Raw genomic sequence first — 17415 nt, forward strand, 5'->3', positions numbered from 1 at the left:
TGGGATTTAATTCACTTTTTGAGTACTTAATATATGTTGGCAATATATTCTATAAATTATGTTTTATTCATTATTCACAAGCAAGAGATGCAATAAATCTTTATCATATATGAAGTGCATATTGTTATATAACTATTGTTAGATTATATATGAATTTGTAAGTTGTAAATGTATTATTAAAGTGTAGATGCTGCTAATGGAAGTTGTAACTTCAAAACAAATTTGTAAATGGAGAGATGTTGTCAAGCATTTGATGTTATAAAGAATAAACTATATAGGGTGAGAAATACTTTTAAGAAAGATTGTTCCACTCAGTCATAATATTTGAAAAATAAATTTCAAGAGTTAATAATCAGAGATAGAAAGAAAGAAAGCCCACATTAACACAAACTTGATCTTTAGTACAAAATAACCATATTGCTTAGTGACATGAATTTTCCTGAAACCAGGCTCTTCTCCACCAGATCATTCTCAAAACTTAACTTTTGATCATTGGTACCATACCATATATTTTTGCCATTTATTTGAAACTATATATTTTTGCCATTTCTTTGAAACTTTGTGCTATTCTATGCAAAATACAAATTTAATAAAACAATAACAATCATACATTTTATGCCATAATTATCATATTAAATGATTTTTTTAAAAAAGAAGTGGTGGGGAGATAAATTACTTGAATATGATTTCTATAAGGAAATGCTGAACAAATCATGTTATCTACTCCTCATACTGCATTTGCAAATACATCTCTGTATATAATAGGAGGGATCTCGAGATTCTATATACAATTCATTAGAATTATAGTTCATCATTATTAAAGCATAAACAAAAACCGATAACACATGAAAATGACATTCACAAAATAACGGAATTCATAATTAGTACAACAGTTCAAACAACATGTTTAACTTTTAAAATTAAAAACTACCAATCAATAATACTACCTGTACAATAGTGCTTTCTTGTGTCCCAAGAATTTGAACTCCATGGTTATAAGCAAATTGGATGTTCATGCCAGTGACATAATCGCTTTTACTTTTTTCAGCATCTTCAAAAGTAATAATAATAACAATAATTAATTAGCTAAGATTTACACACACAAACACATAAAAATATTCTACAAGCTTCTTTTGATTAGTTTATTTCTTACCTTCACCTTTTTCTTTTTTTCTTTTTCTATTTTTTTCGAATAACTTGCTCAACCTTTGATTGCTTCTGTTTGAATGTGGGTCTACTTTTAGGTTGGACAGCTCATGGAGTAAGAATTTGAGAATTCTCCTTTGAAATATTATGAAGCTCTTTTCCTTTTGCACTACCATTAATCAAATTGTTGTAAAAAAAAAAAACTTCTTCCACCAATATCTAACTTAGATGTTAGTTTCTTTTTCAGATCATTCATCACCTCCAACACCATATTGCATTTATCCTTAACTATCAGCAACCAAATCTACCACATTATAGAATGAACTACTCATCTTATTAACTCTAAAACTTTTAGGTTTAGTGCTCCAATTCTTGTAACTTATCTTCCCCTTAGTCTGACATCGTTTAACATCTTTCCTTCATTGCCTTAAAATTTATTGTATAGGAACATAGAAATTCTTTTGTGAATAAGCACAACAAGTATATGTCGATATAATATTCCTCTAAACTCAAATAATTGACAATTGCATTTAGCTGCACCAATAGCCTCGTTAAAGCAAACCATATAAGAGACACCACTATTGTTCACTTTAATTATAGCATCTTCATCCACTATAAACTCTAAATTTGAAACATTATCTTTATCATAGGATAACTCACAATAGAATTTAGCTACTAGTTTTCGCTGGAATTCTTTAAATTTTCTTGAAATTACTTCTGAAAGGCATATTGAGTAATACAAAGGATTTAAGAATTAAAAGAACTAAAGTCTACCTGATTTTCTTTTTCTACCTTATCATAGAATGCATTCTTATATTGTTCGACAATTTTTTTCAAGGTAGTTTTGAATTTATGTACTCGTCAAAAAATGCATGCATGCTTTCACTGCATTGTGCAGTAGATATTCCTACCCAAAAAACATATCCTTTAAATATGCTGGCACATAATGTTGTGTTTTAGTATAATGTTTGCTTTTAGTATACACCTTGCTAACCAATTATTGTTATGGAGTTTGCACTTTTTAGTAAACAAAGCCCAACGTTCTTCAAATTTGAAGAGACTAATGAATCATACACAAAATTTTGCAATTTAACCTTAATTGATTCATATTGTTGACAACCTTTTAACTTTTCAGGTAATTTTTCCATTATATGCCACAAACACTACCTATGACGTGCATTAGAAAAAATAATTTCAATTGTTTTTTCTTACCTTAATTGGTGACGATGGCATTTGGAGCCTTACTATCCATACACGTGAGCTAAGATTTAAAAAGCCGAATGTATGTGTCAATATCTTCTCTAGAAATAAAACCAAATCCAAATAAAGTTGATTGACAATGATGATTGACCTCGATGAAGGCATAGAACGACATATAATACTTATTTGTTAAATATGTCAAGTCAAATGTGATAACATCACCAAATTCTTTACTTGTAACCTTACTCTTTGCATCAGCCCAGAATATATTTCTTAAACGATAATCTTCATCTAAATCCATAATGTAGAAGAAATTTGAATTATCAGCTTGAAATCTTTAGAAATAATCTTGTACTACAACAACATCACCTTTCCCAAGTCGTAAGCATCTTTCTTTATTTAGGTGCTTTCTAGTACCTTTTTCCAAAAATGATAAATTCTTATCTCCCTCTACTTCAATAACCAAAGAATGGAAATTTTTATTTTGCCTAATTCCAGCTCTATCATTCAATTTCAGCTTTCTCTTCATATATGCCTTCATACTTTCATTTGTTCTAAGAAATTAAGCTTTGTTTGGCATGCTAAGCTCATGATTATGCTCATAAACAATAGAACTCACTTGCTTTCATTAAGATGCACAATAAAACTAACTTTAACCTTACAATTTGTTTTTGTTGTGGAACACAATTTAAATGCATGCCTTGATTTGCATCTTGAGTTGTTACATCTTGAGTTGCCATTCCATGAACAATTGAAACTCACAAATTTCAGCACCCCTTCATCATCTTTACATAAAGTTCTTTTGATAACTTCAAACCCCATTAGTTTTTCGTATAATTTGTAGAACTAAAACGACTCAGCAACAACATCCAAGATTATTCCAATTTTGGGCTTTTCTACTTCTTCTTCAACATTTGTCGCCATTTCTATTTCGTTCTCACTATCAATGTAATTCAAGATTAGATTGTTTGATTAAAGTACATTAGCAAGCATCATAACTTAAAATAATATCTTTAAGAAATTTGTAAACAATGTTAACAAAAAAAAAACTCAAAATCAATATTTTCTGGTAAACAATATTCCAATTCTCTTAATTCAAGTTCCTCCATCTCAATGATTAAAAAGAAATTAAAAAAAAAACTTAAAATAGTTTCTTTTGATGTAACGATAATTGACCAGAAGCATGACATTGAAATAGTATTGGCCTATTTCAATAATAAGGAAAACTTATACCTCTTCAGTGCCTACAAAAATTATCAAGGTGAATACTATAAGATAGTGATGAATGATTTGCCAAAAAAAAAATGTTGAAACAAGATGGTGCACAATCAATATGTACGTACAGTTCCAACTTTAAGTTCTTCTTAACCTTATCCTGCAACTAGATTTTGAGGGAAAACAAATGAAAGATTATTATTCAATTGCAATGGAAGAAAATAAAAATTGTAGAACCATAACCACCATTCATACCAAAAGACAAAACGATAAATTATTTTTTTCATCCTATTAATCACCATTTCAGCTTAGTTTGTCAGCAACCAATCGACCATATTATCAAATGAAAAATCTTTGTAAACATAATTAAACTAAATTAAGATACAATTTTCACTTTTAAAGTTGAAAGAAATACAAAACCCAAAACAAATAATTAATAATGAAATATTTCAGCAATACCTTGAATCTTAACAAAAAATTTAACACCTTAGAATTCTACTTGTTGAGTTAGTCTGGAGGAGTTGCGCTAGGTTTTGTGGGAAATTAGAGACATCATAAGTGTGAATTGCGCTAGGGTTTATTAGAGGTGAGAATAAAATTCATATAATTAGATGGATGAAATAATAATTAACCTTAAGCTAATAAATATTAATGACTGACTGATGTAACAGTTGCTACATTAGTTATGACTTAAGTTGGGATCCAAATGGTGAGATCCCTATCATTGTTGTTTCTTAATTTGAATTTGAATTCAATTAAATTATCAAATAAATTATTATTTTAACATAATTGTTACACCCGTCTCATTTCATAAGTTATATTTGTATTTTAAATTTTAATTATTTTTTAAAAAATTGTAAAAGTTTGAGCTTATAAAGTTAGAAGCTATATAACATGAAGCAATTATTTCATATTTTAGAATTTGTATGTAATTTATAAGAAAAAACTTGAAAGAAATAATTCTTTTAGAGTAAAACTTAATGGGAAGATAATTTACTTTTAATTTATGAATTCGTACTTTATAAATTAAAGTGAAGTATTTTAGAAAAAAAATTCAAAAAGGATGTTATAAAAATTCAAAAAGGATGTCATCCAAAAGATTTGGATGGGCTAATTACCAAAGTCCGAGTTTTGAAAATAAACGTCGGGCTGGGCTTTGCTCCAAGGAGAGGCATAATTTTTGCCACAATATATTAATTGAAATTTTAAAATATTTAATTTAATAAAATTAACATAATTTATGTTATTTTTTAAATTAAAATAATTATTCAAATTAAAAAGAAGAATAAAATAGAGTGAGAGGAAGTCAAATCAAATATACAAAATGACAGAACATAGAACGCATTATTCTATCTTTTCTAATTTTGCTTTCTCTGCTGCATTTGCAACTTCTTATTCAATCCAATAAGATTTCACACAATGCAAGCTAACTCAATTTGAGTGCGTTTGAGAATGGCTAAGGTTAAATAAAGTACTTAAACAAATGTTTGAATAAAGTTTGTACAAATTCTTATATAATTCAAAAGAACTAGCAGTCTAGCAGTGTTATTTCCATAAAAAAATTGGTGTTAGGAGTAAACAATCCAATTGCAATCACGTGATTATATTTTCTTATATAAAAGATCAAGTCATGTGAGAATTTTGATCTATTCATGAGACGCTGAACATACCTTATTTATGCTATGAGTTTTGGTTGTTTTTGTATTTGTTTAATAAAAAAAAAATACTACTATAAACAAAGGCCTTTAAAAATGATGTCCGACACTTCTTACAGAACTCAAAAGAATTATATAAACACATCAAAGAATGGGAAATATATTTTTATTTTTAAATTTAAACAGAGATATAGAAGTTGCAGAATTGAAAGATTAAAAAATCTGAAAAGTAATTTTAAAAAAACTGGTATATGTTTTAAAAATACTCGAGTGAATATCATTTTGTTAACTTTTGCCATTACATTTAATCGGCCAAGGGAAGAATTGAAAAAATAGATTTTTTTTCATAAAGCCAAAGGGATAAAAATATTGATTTATACAATGCCTTAAAATTCATAAGAGATCTGCTTCTTTATGTTTACAAATTAGTTTAATTCAATAAGAAGTTTTTTATTAAAAAAATTGTTTGATTTAACTACAAAACCTATTAATTTGATTTAGATTTAATTTTTTTTATATTTTTCTATTTATACAATGCCTTAAAATTCATAAGAGATCTGCTTCTTTATGTTCACAAATTAGTTTGATTCAACAAGAGTTGTTTTTTAAAAGATTGTTTGATTTAACCAAAAAAACCTATTAATTTGATTTAGATTTATTTTTTAATATATTTTTCTATTTAAAAAAATTAAAAATAAGTAAATAGAGGTAGAAACATCATTTTGTAACTAATTGTAGGGGTAAAAATATCATTTTGTAACTAGTTGTAAGAATCAGAACATTATGTTTTATAATTAATTGTAGGGGCAAAAATATCATTTTGTGACTAATTTACTATTCTTATTAAAATTAATGGTACAAGTTAATAAAATATCACCTGTTGAAATATTTAAAAAAAATTATTAAAATATGTGTCACCAAAAAATAATTAATTAAAAAAAGAGAGAACATATTAAAATTTAGTATCTAGGCGTAAAGAGCATGTATGATACCAAATTATGGACGAAAAAAAAAAAAAGACACTGCCTGCTTGGAAAACGAAGACACAAATAGACTTCGTAGGATGTGGTCGGCAACACTCAGCAATCAGGATGACCGTTTTTAACCAACCACCGCCCACACATTCTAGCCGCCCTGCTGACGTGGATTTATTACATTTTGTACGTAACACATATTATTAGACTTGACCATATCGGTTGCATTGATTTTACACTTTGGGCGGCTAAAACTTTCCTTCTCTAGTTTTATTATTATTTTTACGCCAAAGAAAATGTGAGCAAAGATTGCAACTATAGGCTAAAAGCTTCGGTTGATAGTCGTGCTGTGCTTCCCAGTCACGTCTCTGGTGGCCTACATTGTTCTCTCGAGACCTTTGCTCTCTTTTTGGACCCGTAGGATCATTCTTTCGGAATTCAGTTTCTTTGGATTTATTAGATGTATAAGGCACTCTGATAGGATACTTGTAAATAAAAAAAAATATAGTCAATTTGATAATGATCGAGTGACATTAATTAATCCTAAAAGGATCCAATCCAGTTCAAATGAACCACTTAAAGTCTAATCCTATAGGTAAGATAAGTGCTTTTCGATTAGCCTAAAAACTTAAGTCGATAGTTGTGGTGCAGTGTATATCCTTTGTAGGTTCCGAATTGGAAAAAAAAAATTTAAAAACAATTATAAAAAATTGAAAAAAGAAGTAAAGATTTCACATTTTATTTTCTTTTGCAAGTAAGCACTTTTCTTTTCTACCAAATACAGCTCAAGTTAAATTCCATTTGCATTTCGTTTTCATTTGGCTTGGTGATATAAAAACATTTTGACCCTTAAATATATATTCTTTAGTGCTTCTCCGCTTCCGCTAGCTGAAGTTAATCTTTTACTTGCGTTCCACAGATTAGAAGATTAAACGCTTTTCCTTTGCTTAATCAAAGGTATGTTCCTTTTTATTATCTGTCCTCCAATTTTCCAAAATCTTTCATATGAAGCCACTGTTTGTTATTTCTGTTTGTTTCAATAAAGGTAGAAACTACCCCCCCTCCCCCCCTTTTTTTACTGATGTAGATCTGCTGCTATACATGCATATTTCTTTGTTTGGATTAATCTCTGCTTTCAGTTAATATTTTGGTTTTGAATCAGCCTGACTCACAGGTTGGTTTCTGGAAATCTGTCGGACTAGAGAATTTTTGGCAATCAAATGGCCTTTTTACTTTTTGTTTTTGCAGTCATATGAGCCTCTAAAAATCATTTGTTTGATCTCGAACATCTTTTTTAAAAATTATTGGCATTGTTCAGCTTTTAATAAAATGTGATAGTAGGATCTGTGATAAGTGTCGTTGATCTGAAATTGCTATTGCCCCAATAGTTACAGTGATTATTATATGGATTTAAACATGCTTAACAAGATTCAAATGGTAAATGATCAGTCTTTGGCATGTTTGGTTAATTATCAGAAGAAGTAACAATCAAGAAATGGATTGTTTACCTATTTATATCATGTGACGAATGGATTGTTGATTTTAATTTTTTCTGGGGTGTTCATATTTATCTGTGAATTTCATACTGAGTTAAGCATGTCCTACTTGAAAAGATTTTGTTTTATCTGTATTTCTTTTGATTGTTTTAAGTATTTTTTCCTTCTCATCTCCTACTATGATTTCTCTTTTCTAGAATCATAAAAGATGGCTGATGCTGAGGATATTCAACCCCTTGTCTGTGACAATGGAACTGGAATGGTCAAGGTTAGTATATTATCTGTTTGGTTTCATATCATTCGTTCAATCTACTCTGATGAAAAATTTAGCAAATTTTCTGCTGGGACAAGTGCTGATTTCTTCGGCGTCGTGATAATTTCCAGGCTGGTTTTGCTGGTGATGATGCTCCAAGGGCAGTTTTCCCTAGTATTGTTGGCAGACCTCGTCACACAGGCGTCATGGTTGGGATGGGTCAAAAGGATGCTTACGTAGGTGATGAAGCCCAATCGAAAAGGGGTATCCTAACTTTGAAGTACCCAATTGAGCATGGTATAGTCAGCAATTGGGATGACATGGAAAAGATTTGGCATCACACTTTCTACAATGAGCTTCGTGTGGCCCCTGAGGAACACCCTGTACTTCTGACCGAAGCACCCCTCAACCCCAAAGCCAACAGAGAGAAAATGACCCAGATCATGTTTGAAACCTTCAATGTGCCTGCTATGTATGTTGCAATCCAGGCCGTTCTTTCCCTTTATGCCAGTGGTCGTACAACAGGTTTGCATTCATTATAAATTTTTGGCCTTGCAAGTATTCTGTGATTAGTAAATCTCATATAATTCAAATTAGAGTTATGAATCCTTGGTCCATAGTGCTTTTTATGGCTCGCTAGAAAGCTGCATAAGGATATAGGGAAAGGTGGAGAATAAACAAAGGAAACACAAGGAAGTAATAAAAGAAAAGTATTAGCTACCTAATATATTTGGAGGTCATTGATTTAATGAATGAACTTTTAAATGATTACTAGAACCTTTATAGGTTGAAATGACAGTGAATTCTTAGTTTATTGCTTTATATGCCTCACTGGAGAGATCCATAAGAAAGTAGGGAAAGGTGGTATTTAATGTGGAATAAACACAAAAAGAAATTAAGTTATCCAATATAATTCCAGCTCGAAGGGACTAAGTTGCAAGATGTTCAATTGGACGGAATAACTTCACCTTTCATTTGTTCTGAAAACTTGGCAGATGATTGAACTTCTTTTTCCCTATATTGTTATTGAAAATTGCTAATTTGTTCACCTTTATTACTCATCTCTTGATTTTTGCATTCACCAGAAGTGTGATTATTTGAATAGGTATTGTGTTGGATTCTGGTGATGGTGTGAGCCACACAGTACCCATTTATGAAGGCTATGCCCTCCCTCATGCCATCCTTCGGTTGGACCTTGCTGGTCGTGATCTAACAGACGCCTTGATGAAGATCCTCACTGAGAGAGGGTATTCTTTTACCACGACTGCTGAGCGGGAAATTGTCCGTGACATGAAGGAAAAACTTGCGTATGTTGCCCTTGATTATGAGCAAGAGTTGGAGGCTGCAAAAAGCAGCTCTGCAGTTGAGAAGAGTTATGAGTTGCCTGACGGGCAGGTGATTACAATTGGAGCTGAGAGGTTCCGCTGCCCAGAAGTACTTTTCCAGCCATCTTTGATTGGAATGGAAGCAGCTGGAATTCATGAAACCACTTACAATTCCATAATGAAGTGTGATGTTGATATCAGGAAAGATCTGTATGGAAACATTGTGCTTAGTGGTGGGTCAACTATGTTTCCTGGAATTGCTGATCGGATGAGCAGGGAAATTACTGCCCTTGCTCCTAGTAGCATGAAGATCAAGGTAGTTGCTCCTCCCGAAAGAAAGTACAGTGTCTGGATTGGTGGATCTATTCTAGCATCTCTCAGCACCTTCCAACAGGTACCCTACTTGTTAATTTCTTTTTAATGTATGCTTTATGCTGTTCTTCAACATTAGGTTTAGTAAGGATGTGATGAATTGAACAAATGTTATTGGGCTTCTTTGCTGATTTCTGTGCCCCTTGCTGCAGATGTGGATATCCAAGGGTGAATATGACGAATCTGGTCCAGCTATTGTACACAGAAAATGCTTTTAGGTTGGGTGAACACATTGATGGTGAGTCTTCATCAGTCGGTATTGTATCAGATGTGAGTTCAGCTTGGTTGACTTATGAAGCTTTGTTTTATTGATTGAGAAAAAAGATCATGGTGTATGCTAGGGGTTTTGAGCTTGAAATATATATACCATAAGCCATCTCACTAGGTTTTAGAAGCCAATTATTATTGGCATTGAGTGGCTGGTATTGGTATTTTTATTAGTGGTCTTGTTTTATTTGGTCTAGTTATACTTTTCACTTAGCCAAAAAAGTTTTAGGTGCCTTGTCTTAGAAGAGAATGTTAAAGTTTTGTTCTCTTATTTTCTCCCTTTTGGGGTTTTTGAGTCATATATTTTGTTGTAAGAATAACTTTGTTTTCGATGTCTATTCGCTGAGAGCTTTCTTCCTGGTTTGCTTGTGAACTGGTATTCAAATGATTTTATTTAGTTAAAAGATGAATGCTTGAGAAAAGCTCTGCTCAAATCGTGAGTTAAATGTCTTTTCAATTTGCTGTTTCTGGCTTGATTTTTCAATTTTTTTCTGCATGATTGTTAGCACGACAGACACACTAGTCAGATGTTTGGGCACCCATATTTAGTATTGAACTAGTTCATGGAACGAGTTCAATTTGATTGGTTTTAATTACTTGATTCATCACCCACTCGGCCAAAGAACTCATGCTTGCACATTTGTGTGACCATGAGTTCGAGTCCCCCTATTGCAATATAAGAACTTGATTCCTTCCTTGAAATGTGAATCGAGTAGGTTTCGACGTGCCTCAAATATTATTGAGGGTAAAATAATAAATGAAGTAGACGTTGACGTCCCTCGAAAATGTGAGTCGAGCAAATGTCGACGTCGTCCCTCGAAGGGTAAAATAATATGTGTCAGTGGTCTAGTAAACGTCGATGTCGTCTCTCGAATATTAGTGAAGGTAAAATAATAAGTGGAGTAGACGTCGATGTCCCTAAAAAATGGGAGTCGAGTAGATGTCAACGTTGTCCCTCGAAGGGTAAAATAATGTGTAAGTGGTCGAGTAAATGTCGACTTAGAGGGTAAAATAATGTGGAGTAGATGTCGACATCCCTTGAAAATGTGAATCGAGTAGATGTTGACATCTCTAAAAGATTAGTGAGGATAAAATAATAAGCGGAGTAGACGTTGACGTCCTTCGAAAATGTGAGTCGAGTATATGTCGACCTCGTCCCTACAATATTAGTGACGGTAAAATAATAAGTAGAGTAGACGTTGACATCCCTCGAAAATGTGAGTTGAGTAGATGTTGATGTTTCTCGAACATTAGTGAAGGTAAAATAATAAGTGGAGTAGACATCGATATCTCTCGAATATTAGTAAGGATAAAATAATAGACATCCCTAGGTTAAAATAACATTCGACGACGTTGGTGTTTCTCAAATATTAGTGAGGGCAAAATAATAGGCATCCCTAAGGTAAAATAATATTAGTCAACGTCCTTGAATATTAGTGAGAATCTGTAAAATAATAAGTGGAGTAGACGTTGACGTCCCTCGAATAGGTAGAATAGTAAATGGAGTAGGCGTTGACGCCCCTTAAATATTAGTAAGGGTAAAATGATTGAAGTCCCTAGAGTAAAATAATATTCAAGGATCAAATATTATTAGTAAGATTAAAATAATAGACATCCTTAGAGTAAAATAATAGAGGATCGAATATTGGTGAGGGTAAAATAATAAGTGTAATAGATGTCGACGTTCCTTGAATAATAATAATGGTAAAATAATAGACATCTCTAGGGTAAAATAATATTCGAGGACGTTGACATCTGCGGATAAAATAACAGTTGTCCCTAGGGTAAAACAATCAGTTGTAGTCTAATTAATAGTTGTTATTGGACTCATCTTGGTGGATTGATGACTAATATGAGTGAAAAATTTACAGATTTTGCTTCTTTCAATATTCAAATACTGGATTGGACTGAAATCTTACGGAAAAACTACTCAATCTGTATTTTATTGAAATTGGACCGTATTGGGCAACATCAACACCCATAAATTCGCTATCACTATCTTTTATCTTTCTGGGCATTTGAACTGCCAAAGCTTAGTCTAATATTGCTTCATGTCGGGTCTATCAATCAATATTCCTCCTGCCATGGAGAATGAGACTCGTTGGATTTCTACTCTTAAAGGGTTTGACAGATAACTTGGTAACAATGCAAGACATCAAAATTACTCAATTGAGAAAAGAATACAAGTATAGATACAGTCTAATTAAACAAATTCTAAAACAATTACATGAGTACACTCTATGTTATTGCCACATCACCGTCAGTTTATGTGAATGAGCTTGTATATGTATTACTCTTAGTAGAATAAGTTTGATTAATGCACAAGAAGAATTTGTGGGGAAAATATGAAGATGAAACCAGAGGAGCTTTTAAATTTTTTTACGGGAATTATGCTCCTACCATTAAACTCGCACCAATATAATGTTAATGCTTTTGGTCAACATTTTTAGTGACATTATCAAGCTAGTGCGTAGGTGACATTTGGCAAATCAAAAGAAGCAATGAGTGATACACGAGTCTCTAATAACAATGGTATTATAACATAAGATTACAAAGGTCTAATATGTTTCCTTGCTTTTCAAAATGTACCATCAATTGTAATTTTGAAAAAGTATTAGAATATGCATGTGAAAAGGAATACGACTTTATGAGCATTTAGCAGTCAAGACGGGGCAAATCTAGAAAAACAACATGAAATGCTAAAACTAACCGTTTAAAATCTTAGGGAAATTTCTTGTTGGATCCATCAGCCAGAAGAGCCAAATCAAGATTTCACAAATAGTCTATGTACTATTTCAACTTAACAATTTAAGTAAACACCATCGATCAAAACAATATGGTAGCAATAGCTAATACGCATACTTGCATTGACATGCACCTCTTTGATTATGAAGATGTGATCAAATTCATGTGAGACGAGAAAAAATGAACTATGATGCAGAATCCTACAAATACTTGGAAAAAATGTTGTAGCTTTTGATCACGGATCTAAGATTTTTAGAATTGTCCAAAGCCTAAATATATGGATACAGAGAGGCTTCTTGATGTCAGGCAACAGAGTATGCACCTTAATTAATTAAATTCATTTAATGTTAGTGCCAGCAGTGACATATAAAGACTTACCAATTTAAGGACTTGCATGTAACTTGTCTACGATCAGTAAGGTCTTTTGCCCTATTCCAACACAATGGTGATATTGAAGATAGACCATTCTTGGACGCAATATACTGATCAAAGCAAGAATATGCGTTTTTTCAAGATGCATATGCATATAAATCAGAGAGCTTTCATTAAAACTGGACGTATCATAGAGAAACTACCAATACTACAAAAGCTATGAAATAGGTGCATGTACATCAAAATTGTGGCATTTACTTAAGTGACAGATAGCAATTGGAAAAAAAAGAATAAGTAGAGTTAAATCTTCTCACATGGAACAAGTAACCTCCTTGCATTACATTTCATGCGAAGCACTGATTGCAGCAGAAGGACGAAACATTAACTTCTTCTTTACATAAGAAGAATTCCATTCCCCACCATCCTGTGCATAATAATCCATAGGATAATCACCATCTCCGTCACAATTTTTATCTTCATTTCCACATCCACCACATGATTTACTCTCCTCCCTCTCCCTCTCCCTCTCCCTCTCCTTGTCCCTTTCCCACCACCCAGGTATGACTCCAAGTGCAATTTCAGCCTCAAAAGGAGTCAAAAGTGGCTTTGTAAACGCATCTCCCCAATCAATGGACAATCTCGGACAAGCAATTTGAATCCAAGCATCCACACTGTCTTCAAACAACGCCACTCTTGCAGGACTGATCTCCGACATCATAATGACAACGTAATCAAACCCTTTCTTTTCCATTCTCTTCTGCAACCTTTCCAAAATTCTCGGATTCCCTTGCCTTCCCAATGTACCCAACACAATTCCCCAAGTCCTTGCCTCCTTCATTGCCTTTTCTATTGCTCGTTTTCTCGTCTCCCTCATCCCCTTATTATCATACTCCTCCAGAAACAGTTTCCCTAAATAGGGATCATATCTAAACGTTTTAATCCCTGGATTGGAAATCATAAACGCCTCTAAATGGAACCTCCCATCCGCAATAAAAACCAAATTGAAGTCCGATTCACGCGCTGGAATCTTCGGCGCTGTACAACCAAGTACTTCTCCAGCGGACAGCGGCTTCGACTGCGGAATCATAACCTTAAATCCTTGTTTTTCAAGTTCTGGCTTGGCGGCCCTGATTGCTGACGCGAATTGTATCGTACCTGCAAGTATCAGTTTCCCAGGATCACTATAGTTGACTTTGATAGTGTCAATCAGACGGTTGACGTCAATTTTGATCTCGACGAAGACGTAAAGGCAGGGTATTCTCGTAAAATCAACGGGGACTAAACAACTGTGGCCGTAGTGAATTAAAAGATCGGCGTTTAGAGCAGATGCGGAAAGGTCGTCGACGCAACACGCGCCGTAAGTGACGTCACCAAGGATGAAGCAGTAGGTGACGTCAGCGAAGGACGTGAAGATGTCGGAGAGAATGAGGGAGTACATGAGTAAGCCTTCGGGGAGTTGGAGGGCCACGCGCTTAGCTCGCGTGGAGCGGATGCGCCAGACGCATTTGTGGATTTCGAAGCTGTAGTTATGCGGGAGGAGGGCGATAGCGGAGTTGAGGGACGCGTTGTTGAGGATTGATTCTGGGATTTGGTTTTTAACGAAACGCTTCGGCTTGGGTCTCGTTCTGATCTCGAGTTTCTCTACGGAGTCCATCACCAAATGATATATCAGATAATCTCGAGTTCCTAGAGTTTAATTTTGATTTCTAGGGTTTTTTAAGCCAGGGGTTGGACACTGGTGCTGAGGTCTAATACTCAAAACTAGGGACTTCGTAATGGGTTAATATCATCACGCTCCATAATTTTTCAAGGTTTTCTAAAATAAATGAATAATAATGTCAGGATCAAGATTTGACCCGGTTAATAAATGAATTTATTCCTTTAATTCCTTTTAACTTAAATTTTACTTTTGAGTCCCTCTATATTGTTGGTCTAAAATTTCAGTATCAATAGTAGAATAAAAGTGAACTATTAGACGAGATCCAACGATTCATAGTAATTAATTAAAATTAAGTAAAATATCAAAATTTATTGGGTAAAAAGAATTTTACCAATTAAAGAAAATTAGATTGAGATATTTTACTAATTAAATAAGGTAGAGAGCCCAAAAAATATTTACTTTTTATGTGATACTATTCTAACAAATCATAACTCCTTTAATTTTCTCTATTCAAATATAGACAAAATAAATTATAATAATATACTGCAATATTATATTTGCATTAGAAATTAGAGGCATAAATTCGTTCACATATGTCAATTCATTGATCATTTTGTTCTAAATGCATTAATAGATTATTTTAAATTTCTTGATACATCACTCATGATTAATTTAGTATTCAGTTTTTAAATTACAATATCCAAAAATAAAATCTATTAACTATTCATATAGTTGACATTTAAAAATAAACATATGAGTAAAAATTGAAAAAAAATTAAGTAAAAAAAGAATTATATTTCAACTTATAAAATTATCTTCACCAGATTATTATTATTATTTTTTTCCAATGAACTTTTAAAAAATAATTAAACGAATAATTTTCTTTTAAAGATTAAAAAGATAAGGAAATTACTTAAATCTAAGGGTTCACAATAACCCCAATATCAATGCTATAAAAACATATATACATCATTAGAGAGAAATCCTTTTAATTTAATTTGGAAACTAACAATATATAGGAGCACAAGGATATTTTTATAATATATAATTTTAACTTTTCTTTTCATCTTTTATCTAATTCACTACAAATTTACCTTTTAAGTTACAAGTTTTATCAACTTGAATTTTACAATTATAAAAAGTAAATAAATAATTTTATTAAACTAATCTTAAATTAGTTAGTAAATCAAAGCTCAAACTTATATTTGGCTCATTTATTTAGTTAGTTCAGTGATTTCGACTCATTTATTAATCAAATCAATTTTTTTTTTAATTCAACATATTTATTTTGAATTCAAATGTATTGAATAAAAGAATCATGACCACATTTATCATTTAAAAAAAAAAAGATCAATGCTATTTGAATTCTAAATAATATGGCATATGACATGTCATTTAATAATAAATAAAGACAGTTACCAAATTAATGATGAAATGATAAATTTGATTTTTTTAATTAATATATTAGAATGCTAAAGTGGTGGGGGTAGTCCTATATAGCTTTTTTTGCTATGTTTGAAGAAGCATTCTAATAGATCATAAGAAAGTTATTATGTCATGAAAAATGTTGTGTCAGAGCATTCAAGAAGAATGACGATAATGAGTATAGAAAGAAAAGATACCATAAAAAATTACAATAGACACCTAATAATGAGAGAAAAACTTATGTGGAACAATCTATTATTATGCTATGTGGCAGAATAGTGAATCTAACTCGCTAATTTTTTGATATATGATCTCACCTTAAAATTCATTACTCTAAGTACTAGTAGACTGTCCACCACCTTAATCGAAGTGATGGGATACTACACAATTTTTTTCTCACAAAAGAAATGTGGTTTATTTTCTCACATTAGTGAGAGGTGAGACTTTGTTTCTTAAAATAATTTTATTTTATTTAGGATTTAAAAAAATAAAATAAATGAAAGTGAAATTATCAAAATCTCCCAATGGTATTCATTAATTACAAGAAAAAAGAGACAATTTTAAAAAATCCATCACAAGCTATGCCTCAAGTCACCGCTCCCATATCTAATAGTATTTAAATGAATGTGGTTGGTAATGAGGATTTCTCGTTGCATTTTTGGTTGCTACAAATAGTGGGCATGCTTTGTTTTGTTCATTCTGGATTTTTTAGCGGTAGCATTTTGTTATTATATTTTACTTTTTTTTTTGCTGAACAATCAATTTGATGTTGACTATCTATGCTTATAATTAACATAGGAACTGTTCTTGAAAGTTGGGGTTAGGGAATGTGCAAATTCAGGTTTAGATCAATTTAATTGGGGTTTTGGGTAAATTAGTCTGGAAAAAAAAAGTCATCCAAACTTAATTTAGACTTATAATCCAATTTGATCCAATCTAAATATAATTGGATCGGATCCGATAAAGAATACAAGTTGAGTTCAGATCAGATTAGGTTAGGATTATATATCGATTAGGTCGAGTTTGGCTTAAAGTTTGATTTGGGTTAATTCAAGTCAAAGGTAATTTTGAGCTTTTTTTTTGTTTATTATCAATTTTTTTACAAATTATTGTGGGCAATAGATTATTATTTTTCTGTAATTATCTCATTTTAGTCTGTTTTTCCAATTTTCAACAAAGAGAAAAAGTAACCTTCATGAAACTCGAAGAGTGTTATCATCACTAGCAACCTCCATGAAACTAACCTTAGTTGTAATAGGTGGAGAAAAACTTGTACCATAATGCCACTAGGAATACTCTTACCATACAAA

The 17415-nt window shown here is 32.0% G+C and overlaps 3 protein-coding genes across 4 annotated transcripts in view; 1 reads left to right on the plus strand and 2 right to left on the minus strand.

Moving 5' to 3' along the window:
• LOC102621644 (cytochrome b-c1 complex subunit 6-1, mitochondrial) overlaps positions 1 to 17415 on the minus strand; it is a 45633-nt gene that overhangs the window by 13350 nt on the left and 14868 nt on the right. The window lies entirely within an intron of this gene.
• LOC102622338 (actin-101) lies at positions 6984 to 10276 on the plus strand. 2 transcript variants are annotated; one of them, XM_006493238.3, is made up of 5 exons: positions 6984 to 7147; positions 7884 to 7954; positions 8071 to 8464; positions 9045 to 9658; positions 9789 to 10276. In XM_006493238.3, the coding sequence occupies exons 2-5, from the start codon at positions 7895 to 7897 to the stop codon at positions 9852 to 9854; spliced, it is 1134 nt and encodes a 377-aa protein (XP_006493301.1). In that variant the 5' UTR covers positions 6984 to 7147; positions 7884 to 7894; the 3' UTR covers positions 9855 to 10276. The 2 variants fall into 2 exon arrangements, with proteins under 2 accessions (XP_006493301.1, XP_024949214.1); XM_025093446.2 differs by lacking the exon at positions 6984 to 7147 and adding an exon at positions 7214 to 7235.
• LOC102622644 (uncharacterized) lies at positions 13170 to 14755 on the minus strand. Its single transcript, XM_006493239.4, has one exon. It carries the CDS (start codon positions 14672 to 14674, stop codon positions 13358 to 13360), a length of 1317 nt encoding a protein of 438 aa, XP_006493302.2. The 5' UTR covers positions 14675 to 14755; the 3' UTR covers positions 13170 to 13357.

Source organism: Citrus sinensis, chromosome 5, assembly GCF_022201045.2.
Source record: "Citrus sinensis cultivar Valencia sweet orange chromosome 5, DVS_A1.0, whole genome shotgun sequence".
In the NCBI taxonomy this organism is placed as follows: domain Eukaryota; kingdom Viridiplantae; phylum Streptophyta; class Magnoliopsida; order Sapindales; family Rutaceae; genus Citrus; species Citrus sinensis.